Below are 17,856 nucleotides of genomic sequence, written 5' to 3'. Positions count from 1 at the left end.
AGGGGAGCATTTCCAGGATGTGAGTCGGCAGGAATTTCTGGCCATACCTGCTGTTCAAAAGTGTCATGCGGCAGGAGTTGCCCGAGGTCCGACTCGTGTAACGCCAAGTGCCAGCCCCGAAGGAACATGAACGCACGCTCCACCCTGCAAACACTCCTGGTGCTGTTCGCAACCTTCGTCCCAGCAGGTAACCCCGACCCAGACACGCCTGCACCAAACCGTCCTGGCCCAACACCAGCTGCTGCCATGCCAGCAGCCACCGAGGAGGAGGAACAAGCTCAGCACAAGTCAGGGCTGTGCTGGGGGGAAGCCTTCGGCACACGAGAATGAGTCTATTTGCTGCCTAAGTGATTTTTCTCAGTCCAAAGGACTGGCGGCAGTTTCTAGCTTCACCTCTCTGCTCTCCTCCCCCGCGGCCTGACTGTACCCGCCCCTGCGCTGAGGCAGGCAAATGCTTCACACAATGGTCAGGGTTGGAAGGGACCTCTGGAGATCATCTGGTCCAACCCCCCCACCAGAGCAGAGTCACCTACAGCAGTTGCACAGGACAGCGTCCAGGTGGGTTTTGAATATCTCCAGAGTGGGAGACTCCACCACCTCTCTGGGCAGCCTGTGCCAGTGCTCCACTACCCTCAACGTAAAGAAGTTCCTCCTCATGTTTAGATAGAACTTCCTGTGTTCAAGATTTTGTCCGTGACCTCTTGTTCTGTCACTGGGTACCACTGAAAAAAAAGACCGTTCCCATCTACCTGGCACCCTCCAAGTATTTGTAAGTATTGATAAGATCCTCGCTCCAGTCATCTTTTTTCTAGACTGAAAAGACCCAAGTGCCTAAGCCTTTCCTCTTAAGAAAGATGCTCCCATCCCCTAATCATCTTTGAAGCCCTGGGAAAGCCAAGGCCTTCCTTACTCCTCTGCCTGACCTGGGCAAAGCTCTATCTACAAGGTGGCACCAGATGAAGACCTGGCAAATCCTATCAGCAGAGGCCAGTCAGCTCGGTCCAGCTGCAGGCTGGCAAGGAGAACCTGCTTTTGAACACCGGAGCCACCTGCAAGCCCCAAGCTGGTCCTGGGGCCAACCCACCATACCTACTTGGGGACAGGACGATTTGTGAAACATGAACCCTTGAAGTCATATAGGATCTTTAAGATTATCCACACTGCCAAAAAGCAGAGTTACCAGCTGATGTACAAAAACCACGAGAGAAGCGTATGCAGCAGCAAGGGCAAGGCAGACAGACATCAGGGTAAGCTATGCCAAGACCAGCCTTAAACCCTGGTGGTTCTCAGTTAAACATATCTGATGGTCACATCTGGTCCACTGCGCTGCTTTGGCATCGGAACATGCCACAGCAACACACGAGGGACTCATCCAGGGTATGAGGAAGGGAAAGGGAAGATTTGTTCCTCGTGCCCCTGATCTGGTAGAGCATGAGGTCCCACAAAGCACAGCTGAGTCACGGAAGCACCACCGCCCCACCTCTGCTGGTTATCTGAACTGTGCTGAGTCAAGCGCCGGCCCTGCGTATTTACAGGGCTGTTAAGGGTAAGGCCCAGGTTTATCATTACGCACCGGGGCTTTGCCTGCAACAAGGAGAGCTCAAAAGCTAGTCTACCCTGTATGACAGCATGGACGCCCCTTCAAGGTCTTCCGATGATCTCAAATTGCTTTCATTCAAAAAAAAGAAAATTTTTTTCAAAGTCCATCATCTGCAAAGCAGCTCAAGGCTCACTATTATTATTTCCAGGGTGGTGGAGAACAGAGAGCAGCGCAGGGAGCCAGCAGCCTGCTCTTGGGGACACATCCAGTGCACAGAGCAGCTCTGAAACAGCTTCTCTGCCAGCTACGCGTATTGATGCTATCCTTCAAACTCCGAGAGGGAAAGAAATGAAATTAAGACCAGCTGTGTTTACAAAAAACAATCCTCATTATCAACAGGAACAAAAGGCTCCTGGGGAGGGGAGGCACAACAGAACAGTCAGGACTGAGTGTGCTCAGGTACTTCCAGAAGCAGCCCCCGAAAACAAAATGCCAAGCTGTTCTCTGAAAAAAAGGAGCTACATCACCGTTGAGTTATCTTATGGACAAAAATACTTGAAAACCTCATCACTAGAGCCTGGTGTGAGAATGCTCCCTAGCTCCTCCCGATTTCCAGCTACCCAAATTCAGCACTACCAATAAATCACATCTAAGAACATCTCACATGATGCAAAAAGTCAAGTTAGCATCTTAATTTAAAAGATTTCACACCTTTAGTACTGAGCTTTGCAAAGCAGCTGAGCCCACTGGGGTTCCTTTAAAAGAAAGCTGTGTCCTTGTTTTTAACACACCATCTTTCCTTCGTGGCTAAGGACAGCACAGTCCTGGGTCTATTTCGAAAAGCTTCCTTAACGCAGCTGAGAACGTTGAACGTCCTTGTGTCCCAGCACAACAGTCAATCTCAATTCTTCGCATGCAGACCTGGTACCACCCTCCCCCTTCCTGTTTAGCCCTGGATAACAAGGATTACATTAAAAAGCCATTTCCACATTAGACCACGCCATGAACGCCGTCCTTCCACTCAGGGCCAATTAGGAGGGTGGGCACTTCCTCTGCGTTGTCCCTCACCTCGTGTTTCCAGAGGCATTAGTGCTTGGAGCAGACAGCTCTTCCTCCCAGCCCGCTTCTCCTTTTTATCTGGAGCCTGCCATGCTCATAAACTTGCGTTATGACATCAAGCTGATATGAAACCATGATGATTTCACCGCAATTATGTAAGGAGCAGATGGGCTGACGGAGCTGGCTAAGCAACAAATCTTCTAAATTGGAGAATGCTGTCAAGAGAAATTAAAGCCTTATGCAAAAAAAAAAAAGCCAACTTGGGATCACAGAAAAATTCCAGCTGGAAGGGAGCGCAGGGAGGCATCTAGCCCAACCTCCTGCTCAAAGCAGCGCAGCTACAACCTGGGCACCTTCACCTCTGCCGTGGTCCACTCCAGGAAAAGCACAGCACACAAAGCACGTACACGTCCCTGTGCATTGTCAGCAACACACCTGAAAAAGCCAACCGAGAGAACAGGCAAAACAATGCAACAGCAGAACAAGTCGACACAGAACCTTGAAAAATAAGCCCCATACAGATAGAATTCAATAGAAATCAGCAGAAAAATATTAGCATGGCACACGCTGGACAGGCTTGACACATCTACAAGAAACATACCTGGCTTTCAGAGACTGACAGTGTTTTCAACACAGCCCGGGCTTGAATTCATCACTTATTACTGATACCCAACACCACACAGAACAGTAGGCCAGACAGTGAGAACCGTGTTACTAATGTAACTAATAACCAAAACCTAGAGCAGTCTGTCCTTCTTTCAGAGCCTTTTATGGGAGAAAAGGACTCCCAATTACTTGTAACAAGAAATGGCTTAAATAGGTTAAAAATAATGAACCAGTATGCTGCACACGAGCAGCGCATGCTCCAAATTAAGCGAGCCTCTAAAAGGTGGCCTTGGGACACCTCTCAGAGTTGCTGTAACAGCATTAATAAATTGCTTTGAAAAGCTGTACACAGCTTAGAAGACAACCAAGAACTTGTCGTCACAGCCTAGTGTCGTTACCTGACTTCTAGCACTTTCCAGCGAACTCGAGGTTGTAGGTCTTGCACTTTATGGCCCCCCTTATAATGACAACTACTTGTAAAGGGGGGCCTGGGATGACTTGCAGAAGTTTGACTTTTTGTCTCTGAATTTGTCAAAAGAGTAAACCTCCCAAGACAAAACCTTTGCAGAGCTGCAACCGGAAGTCAAGATCCACATAGTTTTTAATGCTTTCAGTTTTAAGTCTTTGTTACAAACCAAATAGATTATACAGCAAATGAGTGTTCAGTATCACAGCATCTCTTTAAGGAAGGTTGCCATCTTGTTCATTGTTCAGCATGTCTGGTGCAGGCTGGTTTTCTGCAAAGCAGCACGACACAGCTGAAGGTTTAAGCTCACACTTCTGTGCAGAAGTCTATTAACACACCATGTCTAAAAGACTAACTGGACTCCATGCTCCTCCACAGGACACGGCTTGCAGTTCTAAGAACTACAAACCAATGCATTTTGACACGCCAAGCATATGAACTATTCTTGCTTACAGTGGTTACCAAGGGCAGTTTTGTTTCTAAAATCTGACAACCCTCCTCAAAGTCATGAGTAAATTTAATGGACAGAGGAAACAATTTCTTCTCCTGAAACCAAATTACTTCCTCCGACTTTCAAATACCTCGTGTCAAAGCAAGAAAAGCAGTGCCAAAACAATTCTAAGCAGCCACTCTGAAAACAGCTGCCAAGGTGGCATTTCATTGATGCTTCTTCCCCTTCTGCCAACGCATGTTGTCAGATGCACTACCTAGACTGTAGAAATCGTATGCAAGGACATAACATAGTATTCTAGATACCAGTTCTTAGAAGCATACCAGTTTTCATACGAGGCATTGCTTGTAAAGCATCCTTATTCAGATAGGGCAATACTCAGCCTAGGAGCACATCCTAGCCAGAAGAATGAGCTACATTTCTTCTTCCACCTTCCAGGTAACAGAGAGAGACCGCTCTGACTCAGAAGAGAAGTTTCCAAATGCGCACCAATATCGCTGAAGCCCGGCAGCCTTTTTGCCTCCCTGTACTCCCAGATTATCTATACAAGTGTTTATTAGCACACAACGTTCTCCAGCTAAAGTTTAACATCTTCTCAGGGCAGATCCTTCTCGTAAAGGGAGTATGCATAGTGACCGCACAAGAGCGCGGCCTTGATCCAGATTACCACTCCGTGATGACAGAGAGTGCACAGTGTAAGTATTAAGATCTTGAAGAAACGGTATTCAAAATGAAAGACCTTTTCAAACAGTAAAAATATGAACTGTGAGCAGGAACTCTGCTACATGCATAGAAACTGTCTAAAAAGCTAACATACAAACAACATTTACACAATAGGCATCTGGCAGCATTTTCAGACATTTTTTTAATTTATTCTGACATGCTATAAAGGAATAAATTACACTGTTAAAGAATTACCAGCAATAAAAGTATTTCTTTCTTTCAGCTGGGCTAGAATAGGAGTGAGAAGGAAGACAGCCTGGGGCAGTAACCAACGTGAACTCTGCATGGTGCGAGGCTGTCCCCAAGAACAAGAGTAAATCTGGTCATATCCACTTCACAAGAACTCGAAAGAAAATGCCTTGGTTTAAAACCATCCAAATACTCCATTCAAATTTCTCTCAAAAGTAGCAATCACAAGTCAGTCCAGCCGATGCATGACATGGCAACGCTCGGAGGCCGCCAGTACCAGGTCTGCAAAAGATGCCATTTCGTTTTTAAAAAATCCAATCTTAGTAGAGAGGGCTGGTCTCAAACAACAAGTTATAAAAATGCAAGACTGCCCCTTCCCCCTCAAGGAAAAAATACAAAATTTATTTAAAAACAAAATGAGGAAGTTACAACACTAAATCTAAAATGATTTAGAAAGAAATATGACTTCTTTTGCTTAACAAATGGCCTTAAAACTTGGTTTAAAAACAGGGTGATGCAGATTTCTTAACTGAATTAACAAGGCAAATTAAAAAAAAAATCTCATTTCCTTACAGAAACATTTTTTAGTTTTTAATGAACTTGTAAACAAAAAAGCTCCCGCTTCAAAATAAAAACAAAATCCCAGATCATATAGATGTTTACAGTGATTACATTTATCTAAGCAACTTACATACAGGTTCAGTTGTAAGATGTTAACTAAATTTTGTGACAAATATGCTGTTTTTCCTTTTATACCAAGAACATTATAGAGTTAATGCAGAGTCCTAAAGATTATCTAGTAGTCGCTAAGTTTCTCTTAAGTCTTCACTTTAGATGCTGTTATTTCTAGCACAGGTAAGCAGGCAGAGTCTTTCATACGCTTAAAAACTGGAATCTTTGGTTACTACCATGTCAGCTGGCTTGGTATGTCGCACATAGAAGCCAACAACTTTAAGAATGTTTTAAGTGTACAACTTTCAAAACCCAGGGAGGAATAACCAGAAAAGAGTGTACAATTGTGAGCATTTACAATTATCACAACTGTTGCCGAAGACTGTTCATGCCATTCTTCCAAAACAATGAGATCTCAATAAGCAGTGTAGTTCAAAGTAAAAAGGTAACAAAAATTGGCATATGCACAATTTTCTCCACTTGTGTGTCAACCATTAGGTAACTTTTCCACTTGAAAAAAATGCAATAGAAAACTGGACACCATGTTTCACTATCTCAGTAATATTCACAATTACAGCTGCTACAACTCAAAGTGCAGCATCATTGACACTGCCCAGAGCCAGTTTATACTGATATTAAGTTCTTTACACCAAGTAAATGGTTGCCCACAGCCACTGGCAAGTGTACGTATGAACTAAAATTTCTAGGATTTGGGGAGTGACAAGTCCTGCTCCGATCTGCTCTGCTTTGTCCCATCCTCGCCATGCTCAGAAACCTGCAAGATAAACACAAGGGCAACTTACTGATACGGGATGAAAATGAGAAACAGCCTTCACAGTAGGAGAATTAAGTATCAGTTATGGTCATTCAAAGGGGAAAATGCTGCTGCATCTCAGAACTGCAGAGTTCCTGGTGTCCATTTCCAAAACTAATCAGCATTTGCCACCACGCTTTAGCTCAAACACGCACCTCTCACTCGCATCTCCTGCTGTGCTGGAAAACAGGCTTACGCACCAGCTGGATGCCACATTCCTTAAATAGGAATTCAGACCAACAGTTTGAAAACAAGATGTGTTATTGCCACTAGGAAGCAGGATGTAATTTCATAGGATTGTTTTCTACTGGTCTGCAATGTCTCATGTTTATATCCTTGAATGTCAAACTGTCATCTGATTGCAGTGGTGCTCTTCAGAGACGCAGTACAGCAGTGTCACACAGACAGAAAAGGAACAGGAATAACTTACCTTACAGTAACTGGTGTTCACTACATGCTCACACGTACAACGCTCTGGGCAACCAGAGCAGAAGCGAGAACATTTGACAGTAACTAGGAACCCAGCACACTATCCATCCTTGGAAGGACAAGTGAAACAATATGTGACAGGGGAGGTGGAGAGTCAAGAACAACTCTTTTAAAGTTCCGAACTCCAAATGACAGGTTCAAGGCATTGTGGAAAAGGGAGAGTAAAGGAATACATAGAGATCTGAAAGAACCAGTTACTGCAAGCTAAGCCAGTCTTCATGTGACTGCTTATAAACTCGTTTCTGGTGACGCAGGTAGTAGCACTGTGGTTTAAAGAGGCAACAGGAGTCTCAACGAAAGACTACTTTGCCAAGCAAGTTTCCGTTCTGGATGCCCTCCAAACAGCATGGTATTCTGTCAATGTATGAATTCATCTGAGCAACAGCTCAGAGTTTATGCAACAGAAATCTCTTCAGAGCGAAATACAGACAAAGCTGAGCTCAGCTGTAGCTTGTGCTGTTATCCAGAGAGAAGGAAGTGCAAACAAGTCTTAAACATCGCCTGACATTCAAGCAAAAATGTATCTGGATAGTACCCAGAAGACAGCTTTAAGTCTTCCAGACTCGGCTACAGGTAAGAGGATTCAATAACTTTGTTTGAACCCAATCATAATGCACTGAAGGACTGTTCTCTTTATCCAGTACTAGCAATCCTAAAAAACCAAATCCCGCACCAGAATTGACCGTCTTTCCCACTTGAGCGCAATTCTCACAGAAACCCCAGTGATTCCTTAGTTCCACTGGCATAAAGTTGTCCATAACCCTTATTTGATGCGTACAACCAAAACTTACACTGTTTTTCCATTTAGTGTGTTCAGCAATGAACACCGATTCATTGTTTTAACCACTTTCTCCATCAAAGCAGCCCCAATTGAGTCAACAAAGGAAGAGTGTGCTCCCAGTGTGGAAAGAAACAGATCAACTCACTGCTTTAGAAGCCTGCATGTTTCAAATGAAAATGGGATCCTGAACCTGAGGACAAAAGGACATGCTAACAAATTATACGCTGCCATTTCTTAGAACACCTCAAATCCGAGGTATTATGGCCAAGAGAATGCCCAACTCTACAGAGAGCAATAGGGAACTGGATTCAACCCACAACATCCCTTGCAAGTCCTATTAAGACTAGACAGGAGTGTTCCCAAAGAAAGCCCAACCACAGCTGCCAAACGAGATGTTGAGACATTCATGTAGCACACAAGACTTTGGCAGTATGAAGAACATGCTGAAGAGTTTATGCTGGCATCTCTCTAACAAATCTTCACTATCTACAGGGCCAGCTCAAATCTGCACATTCATCACTCCTTGTCCCTCCAGGGTGTAACCAAAACTTTGATAATCTCTACACTACGTGAGGGATACTCAAATTGCTTTATTATTACTATAGCTGCAGATCTGATTAATGGGAGGAAAAGTAACTGTATTGTCAAACTCTTAAGAAGCTCCTCTACTTGAGAAGTATTCAGACTTTTTCTCTATTAAGTAGCTGCAGACACAAGAAGAGAAAAGTATTTAGCTGTCAATTGGCTAAATCTCAAGTAGTGAACTAATAGTTTGTTCTGAGAAATACTGCCACAACCACAGGTGTCCAGTGAATGCTAATGGGATTGCTGACAGGCTTACGGAACTCCACACTGAAGCGAATTAAAAACCTCTCTCGCAAATGGAACTGATAGATTTTATCCTGGAGATTGACTGTGTGAGTCAGTTTTATGACTGAGGGAAGCTGACTGTAAGCATTGTTACAAATCACACCTGAACAACTGCTGCACTGTCAAGAGATCAAGAGCAGAACTTCCCAGCATCAGCAAAGAAGCTGTGTTGAAACTGTTCACCTCTCCCCAAGTTCAAAACCAGCTGATCTTGCTGTTACAAAAGACACTGCACTGGGTTCCAGAGAGGGACAGGAAAAAAAATAAAAGAGAAAAAAGGCCATTGACAGAACAGGCTATCCTGGAACCAAACAGAATATTCAGCCTGAATAACCTAGAGGACTCAGTGAAATGGTTTAATATGGATCTGAGTTAAGGCATCCAGGAATATCTATAAATGAGCACACTGTCCAAATAATCTGAGTCATGTAAGTCTCTGGATGTTATGGGAAAGAATTAACATTTCACAGCCCCCTGCCCCACCCCCAAGATGCATATATTCAATAGTAACTGCACTTTATACAGCATACTGTAAGATTTCAACCAATAAATGCACCTATAAATTGCTATTTGCAGTACTCATTAAACTGGATATAGTTACCAGAGTGGTATGATTTGATGCCATGAAACCTTTTGAGCTACTTCAGCACAGGTTTTGCTACAGCAACTACATGAGAATTTAACTGAACTCTGGAAAAAATAAACCAGGTATTTAATTGATCCTCAATGTGACAGCATCATATAAGCCATACAGCCTCTTGCTTGAGCTCACCTGGTTTCAGAAAAACTTCTTAAACAGGCAGTATTTCTCACAAAAAGGCACGTAGGATTTTAGAAATCTGAAATCTTTACTTTGATGAAGAGGCTAAGCTAACTATTTTAGAAAGCTGGGGAAGCCTTCAGGAAAAGCACCACTTTAAGGCTGTGTTGACATTACAGCTTGATCGATCTGAAGGTCACAAGCCTTTTCTCTTCATGATGAAGGGAGGAAAGGGAGGAATCATTTCCCCAGAAGGCTGTTATTCTGTGCAAGAGCCACTGAAATTCTGCTAGAAAAACAACTTCTCCATAGCTGCAGCGATGGGCCTTGTTACTGAAGGACAATGCGATGAGGAAGATCCATCAAGAAACAGAAATGGTCTTTAAGGTTCAACTGCAAGACCACCTCCCTGTTATCCATGCCTGTCAGTCAGCTGCAGCTTTGCAGTCTGTCACTAACTCATCACTAGAAAGTGAGGCAGACAATCATTATAATGACCTTTTCTTCACTTACAATATAGCACTTGGTCAGAGACCACTTGAGCCAAGAGTGGCACATTAAGCTTCAGAACACTTCACCAGCAAAACAGTATTTCAAGTACATACAACTTGATTTTCAGGGCAGTGCCTGTTTACAGATCATCACCTACTGTAAGATCTTCACTTTAAACATGAGCAGTTGTGAAGAATCCCCATTTTTGCTCAAATTATTTCCTCCTGCTCCAACAGCCAACCTCTCCACACCCCGACATCGGGCTGGATTCAGCAGTGAGTTCTGCACTCCAGTCAGAGCTTCTGTATTTCAGGAAGCAATCTAAGCCTGGGTGCTTAATCACCGAGTCTACTACATACCAGTGTTACAGCTGAAGGAACTGGTTTACAGCCTTCAGTGTTTTAACACCTGCTGGCTCCAGCCAAACGAGTTAGATGCCTTATGCCACAAAATATCTGACATTTAATGGTATCCTATGGAAAAAATTTTTTCTTCAAGAAACCATTTCAGATTGAGTCTTGGAAAGGCCAGCATGTATTTTACTTCATCCAGAAAAATGAAGAAGTGTTATATTTTTGGATAGCTATTTTGACTAAAGCCACTGGGTAATATTTGGATGCTGCCACAATACATGAAAAACTATGTTTTGTTAAGTTTACAGTAAACACTTCTGCATTTCTTTGACTTAAGTCTGCCATGTAATTTTATACATATAAAAATGATAGTCGATACCAGAATGTGCTGAAGAGCAGCAAGCAGCAGGCTAGCTCAGTAGCAATAATCTAAACCTAGCTTCTCTATTCTCACTCAACAAACCTCATCAGCTTCAATTTTATCCTCAACTCATCTTGAGGAATCAGTTTCATTACAAGACTGGCTGTAACAGTCACTAGCTGTAGCAGTTTCATTCTAGTGACTTACTAGACTAACACTGGTAGATTTACACCACAAAAAGAAATTTAAAAGCTTCATGAGCATGTAAAAAAAAAAAGTATGTGCCTTTTTCAGAACTCAGTTTTCAGTTTTCACACAATTACATCTTGAACATTTCACAACATTTCCCTTTGAAACCATAACCTAGAAACATTAAAAACAGTCAAGAAACCTGAAGCCCCAACCCAGAGCATCCACATACTTCAGAAAATTGTGAATTGGCAGTCCACAGCAGTTCAGGGTTACTCTGCAATTTAGACAAGACATTTTGAGCTCACTGGTCCTTTCCTGTAACTCTGGACCAGATGTCTCAATGTAAACCCACTGGGGGAAGCCAGATCATTCACAATTTTCCACTTCCAATGTTTGAGGCATAAAGAACAGAAGCAAACCCACAGCACTGTACCAGCTGGAACAGAGTGGAACCCAAAGTCTCTAGATCCTTGCCTAGTTAATGAGAATTATCCCTTAAGAAGTGTTAGGTCTAGGATTTTGGATTGTATTATATATTTATACATATATAAATATATGTATCATATATGTATATATATAAATAAAAATAAATAAAAATGTCACATTCCCAACACCAAGTCAGTTTCTTGTTTTTGGAAAGTGGTTAATGCAGGAGCAAAAGATGCAGTGGTTAAAATGACCCAACATCCCCAGAAGAAATGATATGAAGAACAAGGACATTTTGGTATAAAGTTAGTAGTCAAATTCTCCAAGGACGTCTCTTGTTTTTGCTTTTTAAATTAACAGCCAAATATATTTTTTAAACCACCTCCTTGATCTAACACTTAAATTGCTGACATTGTCCAAATTAGTGTAATTTTTTTTTCCTGTAACGTCACTTGGTTCTTGGCTACTAACCTTTCATGTTACTCTTGGATTTGTCAGTTTGCTTGCCTGTGGGGGTTTGGGCCTGCTGCCCCTGCCCACTGGAAGAGGCTGCCTGCTGTGCTGCTTTCTGCTTTAACATTGTCCAGTCGAATGTGTAGTCATACTGGTGGTTCAAGGTCCTAGAAAAGAGCGAAATACTTTACTGTAACACATCATAACTTCCTTGATGCTAATACCAAGCCTTTCCTGAAAACCCAGAACTAGAGGTTAACTTTTTTTGTCAGCTGTTTTGGAGATCATGAATAGTACATAAATGCTAAGTATTACTAACTTAGAGGGATTCTTGAAGCAAGCCCAAATACCATCAAGATTCATTTTCTTCACTGTTTGTACAAAGTCTGCATTTGTAGAAGCAGCACTCATCACAACCCAGCTTATCTATGTCTGCACTGAGGTTCTCAGCTTTTTTTTTTTTTAAGGAGAGACTGCAGTGGTTTAGATCATTGAACAAAAATTGCTTTGGAATACAGAAACCTGGAGGGAGACTCTTGAGATCAGTACCAGGTCTCCTTTCGACAGATGTTGTTGACTAAGTTTACATTCTGGTTTCTCTAACAAGCTCGATGAACAACACTATTCCCCTCCACTGAAATCCATCTCCTGGACACCACTGCTAGTCCCATCACCAATCTCCAAATGTAAAAAGCTTCAAACGCTTCTATCGAGGGGCTAATTTCTTAAGCATCTTGCAACAGAACTTGAAGCATGGGCTCAACCCTCTAGCATAAGTGGTCAGATCATGCAGTACAAGAACAAGAAAATCTTTTCCTTCATGTTTAGTGTTGAACAATATTTTTCAGGTCCTTTAGGCAGTTTTTCAAACTCTGAAATGGAAAGAAATTCCCCAAACTCCCTACACCACACACATATGGATCAGCTTTCTGCAGTGTAAGTCCCACAGAGCGATTACCAACTGGTAAAGCACTGACAAATTTCTGTACTTTTCCACTTTGAGACTGACCTGAAAAGAATACGGAATAATTGCCTCAGATACATGTAATCTGGTGCTTCTTCAAAGCGCAGGCCACGACAGTAGTTCAGATACATGGCAAATTCTGCAGGGAATCCCTGTAAATCAACAGTGTTAATCAAGCCATGGCTTGCAGCAAAAAGCTTAAACAACCTTATAAGGTGGCAAAAAGCTGTATTTCTGTCTATAATGGCAGAGAAAAACTGTCTGAAGATTCATGTGTGTAAATTCCACTTTGCTTCTAGCTATCCATTTATTCTGTATTTCAGAAAGTGGATCTGACCAGCAAGTTACCAGGTACACATTCCTTCCCCAGAATTCTTACCCGATGCATATTTTACAATTGCAAGTCCTCTGCTACAAAGTCCTTTAATATCCAAGATAAATCACTTCATTCGCCCTAATTAAACCCAGTTCTTATTAACCAGGTCTCTAAAATAAGTAGTAATTGTCTCTTAAAAGATTCCATTCGTGTTTCCTCGATAATCTACCTGAGCATACTAGAGGCAAGGTCAGTTACCAGTTAAGTGTGAAGACCTAAACCATGAAGACTTCTTTCAAAGATTCCATGGTTCACATATTTATACATTTAATGCTATATTAAAGCCTACATGTAAATAAGTAAATAGCAAACAGCATAGTGCTGTACTACAAGAAAGAAAACATAGGGTGTAACAGTTCAGCAGTTTGGAAGATGTTGTCTGACTGTAAGGGTATATAAATGTGCATGACTAGGAAGTGCAATCCTTGGTGCTGCTGTTTGATGTGCAAAAACTACCGTGTGTTCTCAAGGACCTTTGTTAACAAGCACATGGCTGCCACAGTTCAAGAGAAATCTTAAGACCTAAAGGACAGCACTGAAGAAACATTATGCAACATGGCTTTAAAGATCACTTGACATCCAATTCCTCTATTTGAGATACAGAAGACAATCTGAGCAATCTTGAAAAGGTAGAAACAAGTACATATGGGCAAGCTATACAGCTCTACCTTGGTTTTATTTACCCAAGAGGGCACACATAGAACTTTCACTGTAGTACTTGAAGAAATGAACAAGCCTCACCTAATTGAGCTGTCGAGCTTGCACAGTCAACAGTTACCAAGAACTGGAATGATGGTGGCACGAACTATGCCAAGAAACAGCAGCAAATGCCTGCCCTGTTACACACACAGCCAGCCTCGTTGGGTGGCCAAACAAGGCACCCATGACTGCCAAAGAAGTATTATTCAGCAGCAAATGCCATGTGAGACTAATATATTGGCTCTAGTTTTAAAAAACAAGAAAGAAAACTTCCATTTCACAGTATGACATCATTTGGAAACTCTTACCTTACACAAAACCTCAACAGGAGTGGACATTTTCTTTTCACTAATCTTTTCATACTTTTGCTTCTTTGTTGCAGCCTGTGGAACATGTAGGTCACAATATAAGAGATATTGTGCAACACTGGATTAACAAGGACAGTAGCAAAAAAAATGACAAAAATCCTTTGGTCACCCATAAGTATTTTATGTGAAATCTCCAAGTCCCACACACTTATTGCAAACAGAATGAAGGTCAATCTGGTATTAAGATTTGGACACAGTTTAATACCATTTGTTGCAGTCTAATGCTTCCATCACATGGCACAGCTCGTGTAGTTCTAGCTGCTGCTTTTGTCCATTAAACAGACCAGACTTGCATTTGCATTTGCCAAAGTTTATTAATTCCCACTCAGTACCCCATTCAAGGGCTGCCTGCGTGTTTCAGTAAGCAGCCATTACATTCATTTGCAGCTGAAGAGTTCTAGTGTTTCACAAGCTGCTTGTCTTTTTAGAAAACTTGCAGCTGCAACACCATTTGAGTTACACAACTCTCACATGGAGGAAGAAAAACAATTAAAACATGAGAACAAATCACTGAAGTCTATATAACAGAAATAAGAAATATTTGCCATGCTTGTACTTGGCTACCATACACAGTAACACTTCAAACAAGTCTGTTGCAGCCAATAATTATTCAGTCATACTATAAACTGGACTGAAGATTCACTAAAGCTGAACTTGCTATGCGAGAGATTTCCATGCTCTCCACAGCAATTCAAAAAGCCACTAACAATGTTATTTCCTACTTCCCAAAGAGGGCCTCAGCCTACAACAGGACAATAATACTTTGCAAAGATGACGTAAGCTATTGTTTAGCATAAATTTTAAGACAGTCAAACAATACACATTTTGCCTCCTGCACAAGAAGCAGAAAGAACTTTTCTTCTATATTCTATAAATATCATGGCTTGGGAAAAGCTGCTTTGTGTAACTGAAGCTAAACATTACGTACAACCACCTATCCAGACCTGCAGGCAGAAGCATGATACCCAAACATAAGAAAAGGAAGGGTGGGGGGAAAAAAAGAGCAACATAACCTACCTTTAATCCTTGCCAAGGCAGACTGGTTCTGTTAAAGTACATCAATACATAGCCTAGAGACTCCATGTCATCCCGACGACTGGAAAAAGAGGAAGAACACAATGAATTACAAATTTTGGCATTTTGTACTTTAATTCAAATAGTGCAAGCATTCCAAAATAATAATAATAAAAAGAATAATTAAGGAATAAAACCTAAGCTTTGGTGAAAAGAAGATCTCTTTCTAATACAGCTAAGACATCTACGTTTTCAGGATTCCACTGGCAGACATGTAACAAGTCTTCACAAGCAGGAAGGAGATCCTATTCATTTTTCAAGCAAGGAATAGTCAGTAGGTATAGTGTGTGTTTCCATCTGCAGTTACATTAGAATAATTTGTGAAACAAAAACTTTGGAAAATAAGAAATGAAACATTAAACATCTTTCCCATTTAATTAAGTAACCTGGATAGAAACTAAAGCTTTACCTGCAGGAACCACGGAATGCATTGTAAGAGAGATACATGACATTAGCCTTAATTTATTAACTTAGCCTTAACGTAGTAACTTAACTTACTGAAGATTTTTCCCTGAACCTCGCCTCAGTCTGGGACCAATACTGAACATCTAGCCCCAAAAGGGTGTAACTCCTTTCATTTCTTACTTCTGTTAAGAAACCTTGAATTGCCTCCATGATTTTTAGAAGACAAGCAGTATTTAGAAAGGTGCATGCATCAATCTGATAGGTGCCTCTGCTTTCTTCCCAAAAGTTTGTTTCAAGGCAGCTAGAGAACTCAAAAGTTATCTATCCGTAGACTTCACTAAGAATTTGCACTCAAACTCTCATCTTAAAGGCTTCAAACATTTTTCTGTACTGCATATGCTTCACATCCACACAAACACCATCCTTCTTCGCTACATGGCTTTCAGGATTACTAAGGTTAGTACAGTTCATTGAAGTGGAAAAAATGCTCCATGATTTTTTTCATGTTGGCAAAGCTGCCTCTTCCCAGCTGTGGTAGAATCAGATTCTTCCTCTGACTGCCCCTTTGCAGCTGACATCTATTTAACATGAGATAGAACAACGTAAGTTCTTTTTCTCCTCACAGCTCCCTTATCAAGAGAACCTGACAGGTTCTGCTGCTGTGCCTCTCAGGTCTGGAAGGGAAGTATGTAAATGGTGGCAGGAAAAGATTACACACCTACTACTCCCAAAAGGGAGTAAAAGGCTGACAGCAGTATTGCAAACAGGATTATAGATACGGGTGAGGCTAAAACAGCTCCCTTTAAGTGAAAACAATCCATAAGAACCTGGACAGAGCTACCTCCAGATCTTGGTATCAGAGAAAAGAAGTTGCAGGTGATGCTTTATGTTATAGCCAACCCAATATAACAACTAATAAACACCAACATGGCCGATCACTCCCTCAACTTGTGTTCCAGCCCTCTGACCCTTTGGGGAACCAGTTCAGGGATCTATCCCACAAGAAAATCAGCTTGGCTCCCTAAACCATTTCACTGCAAGGGCAAAAAAAGCACTAGCTGTGCCAAGGGGTCAGAGAAGGGAAGATTGGTTCGCTTCTCTTGACAGCAGCTAGCTCTGGGGTCATCTCAGCTGTAATGTGACATCACAACCAAAGACAAGAGGGATGAAAAATGATACTAGGACCACAAACTCCAGCCTGGAGAACTTGTTAATTCTATTAGAACTGCAGATTTTAATAATCAACAGGAATCAGTGAACTGGTACAGGCCATGACATCAAACTACATTTTTTGAGAAGGCAGTGGTAAATTCAGAAGCAATAAAGGGATTAATAGTTTCCGTCTCTCATCCAGTTTGTTGTTTTAATGTTTAATTTCATGGGTTTGTAGTAGGAAACATTCAGTTCTGTAAACGTGTAATGGATATATTGCATTTGAGCATATACTGATGAAAATTATTTTCATGATTTCAAAAACAGGGCAATACTCTCCATTAGTAAAACAAGAAATAGATAACATTGCAAACAGCTCCGTGGGAATAGGTGTCATTACATATAGGAAAACGTGTTCTGTAACTATTAAAGTACGGCACTAAGAGTTGAAATATTCTGCCATACACTCCAGGACTGGTTTCTCTTGATTACAGGAATATATTACTTGTTTGTCTCACTGGTGGCTTGATCTAGACAGTTTAATAGCTTTTAGCATGCACCAAGATACATTTCTAATTACATTAAAATTCTCAGTACCAGCAGAGAGAGAACAAGACCTCCAACTAAATTCAAAACCAATAGCCCTTTGCAGTTCCCTCCCTGCACTGTAAGGTGCTAGCACAGCTATTCCCCTACAACAACAGCTTGGGTTCTATGAAACATACTTCAGAAATGGCACCTGTCATTTACCCTACTTGACCCACATGTCAAGTAGGCTTAAATAACAACACTGACAGACAATAAAATACACTTAAGGAACCTTAAGGAAATTAAAGCAAAGAGAAACATAGAGCATTTTAAAGCAACAAATATTTGTAAGTTACATGTTCTGTTGAAGTTGACCACTAGAAATTCTGTCATTCCCATCTTGATTAAGTTGAAAGTCAGAGGCACAGACATTCATGGAAGTTTTAACTATGTCTAAGCAACCTCAGTATCATGTGGTAAAGCCATGCTATTGCGCTTATACTTTACAATACCTAGGCATATAGGCAAGGAAGAGAAGAGTAGCATCACTTCATATCTCATGAGTACCTGACATACACTTCCAAACAACCTGA

At 41.5% G+C, this 17,856-nt stretch overlaps 1 protein-coding gene across 3 annotated transcripts in view; it reads right to left on the bottom strand.

Annotated features, from left to right (window-relative positions):
- Positions 1 to 4,969: 4,969 nt before the first annotated feature.
- The window catches only part of CSNK1A1 (casein kinase 1, alpha 1), a 34,852-nt gene continuing 21,965 nt past the window's right edge, over positions 4,970 to 17,856 (bottom strand). For 2 of the 3 annotated variants that reach the window (XM_009882061.1, XM_009882063.1), the window contains 5 exons: positions 15,122 to 15,200; positions 14,045 to 14,119; positions 12,707 to 12,813; positions 11,716 to 11,864; positions 4,970 to 6,481 (listed from right to left, as the gene is read on the bottom strand). In XM_009882061.1, the coding sequence (XP_009880363.1) occupies positions 6,474 to 6,481; positions 11,716 to 11,864; positions 12,707 to 12,813; positions 14,045 to 14,119; positions 15,122 to 15,200 (418 nt within the window). In that variant the 3' untranslated portion in view covers positions 4,970 to 6,473. Of the gene's footprint in view, positions 6,482 to 11,710; positions 11,865 to 12,706; positions 12,814 to 14,044; positions 14,120 to 15,121; positions 15,201 to 17,856 lie in introns of those variants that run through there. The other variant, XM_009882062.1, reaches the window with a different exon arrangement.

Source organism: Charadrius vociferus, unplaced genomic scaffold, assembly GCF_000708025.1.
Source record: "Charadrius vociferus isolate BGI_N301 unplaced genomic scaffold, ASM70802v2 scaffold3, whole genome shotgun sequence".
NCBI classification, from domain to species: domain Eukaryota; kingdom Metazoa; phylum Chordata; class Aves; order Charadriiformes; family Charadriidae; genus Charadrius; species Charadrius vociferus.
Note: the sequence above shows the minus strand (reverse complement) of the source record. Positions and strands in the feature narration are given on the sequence as shown.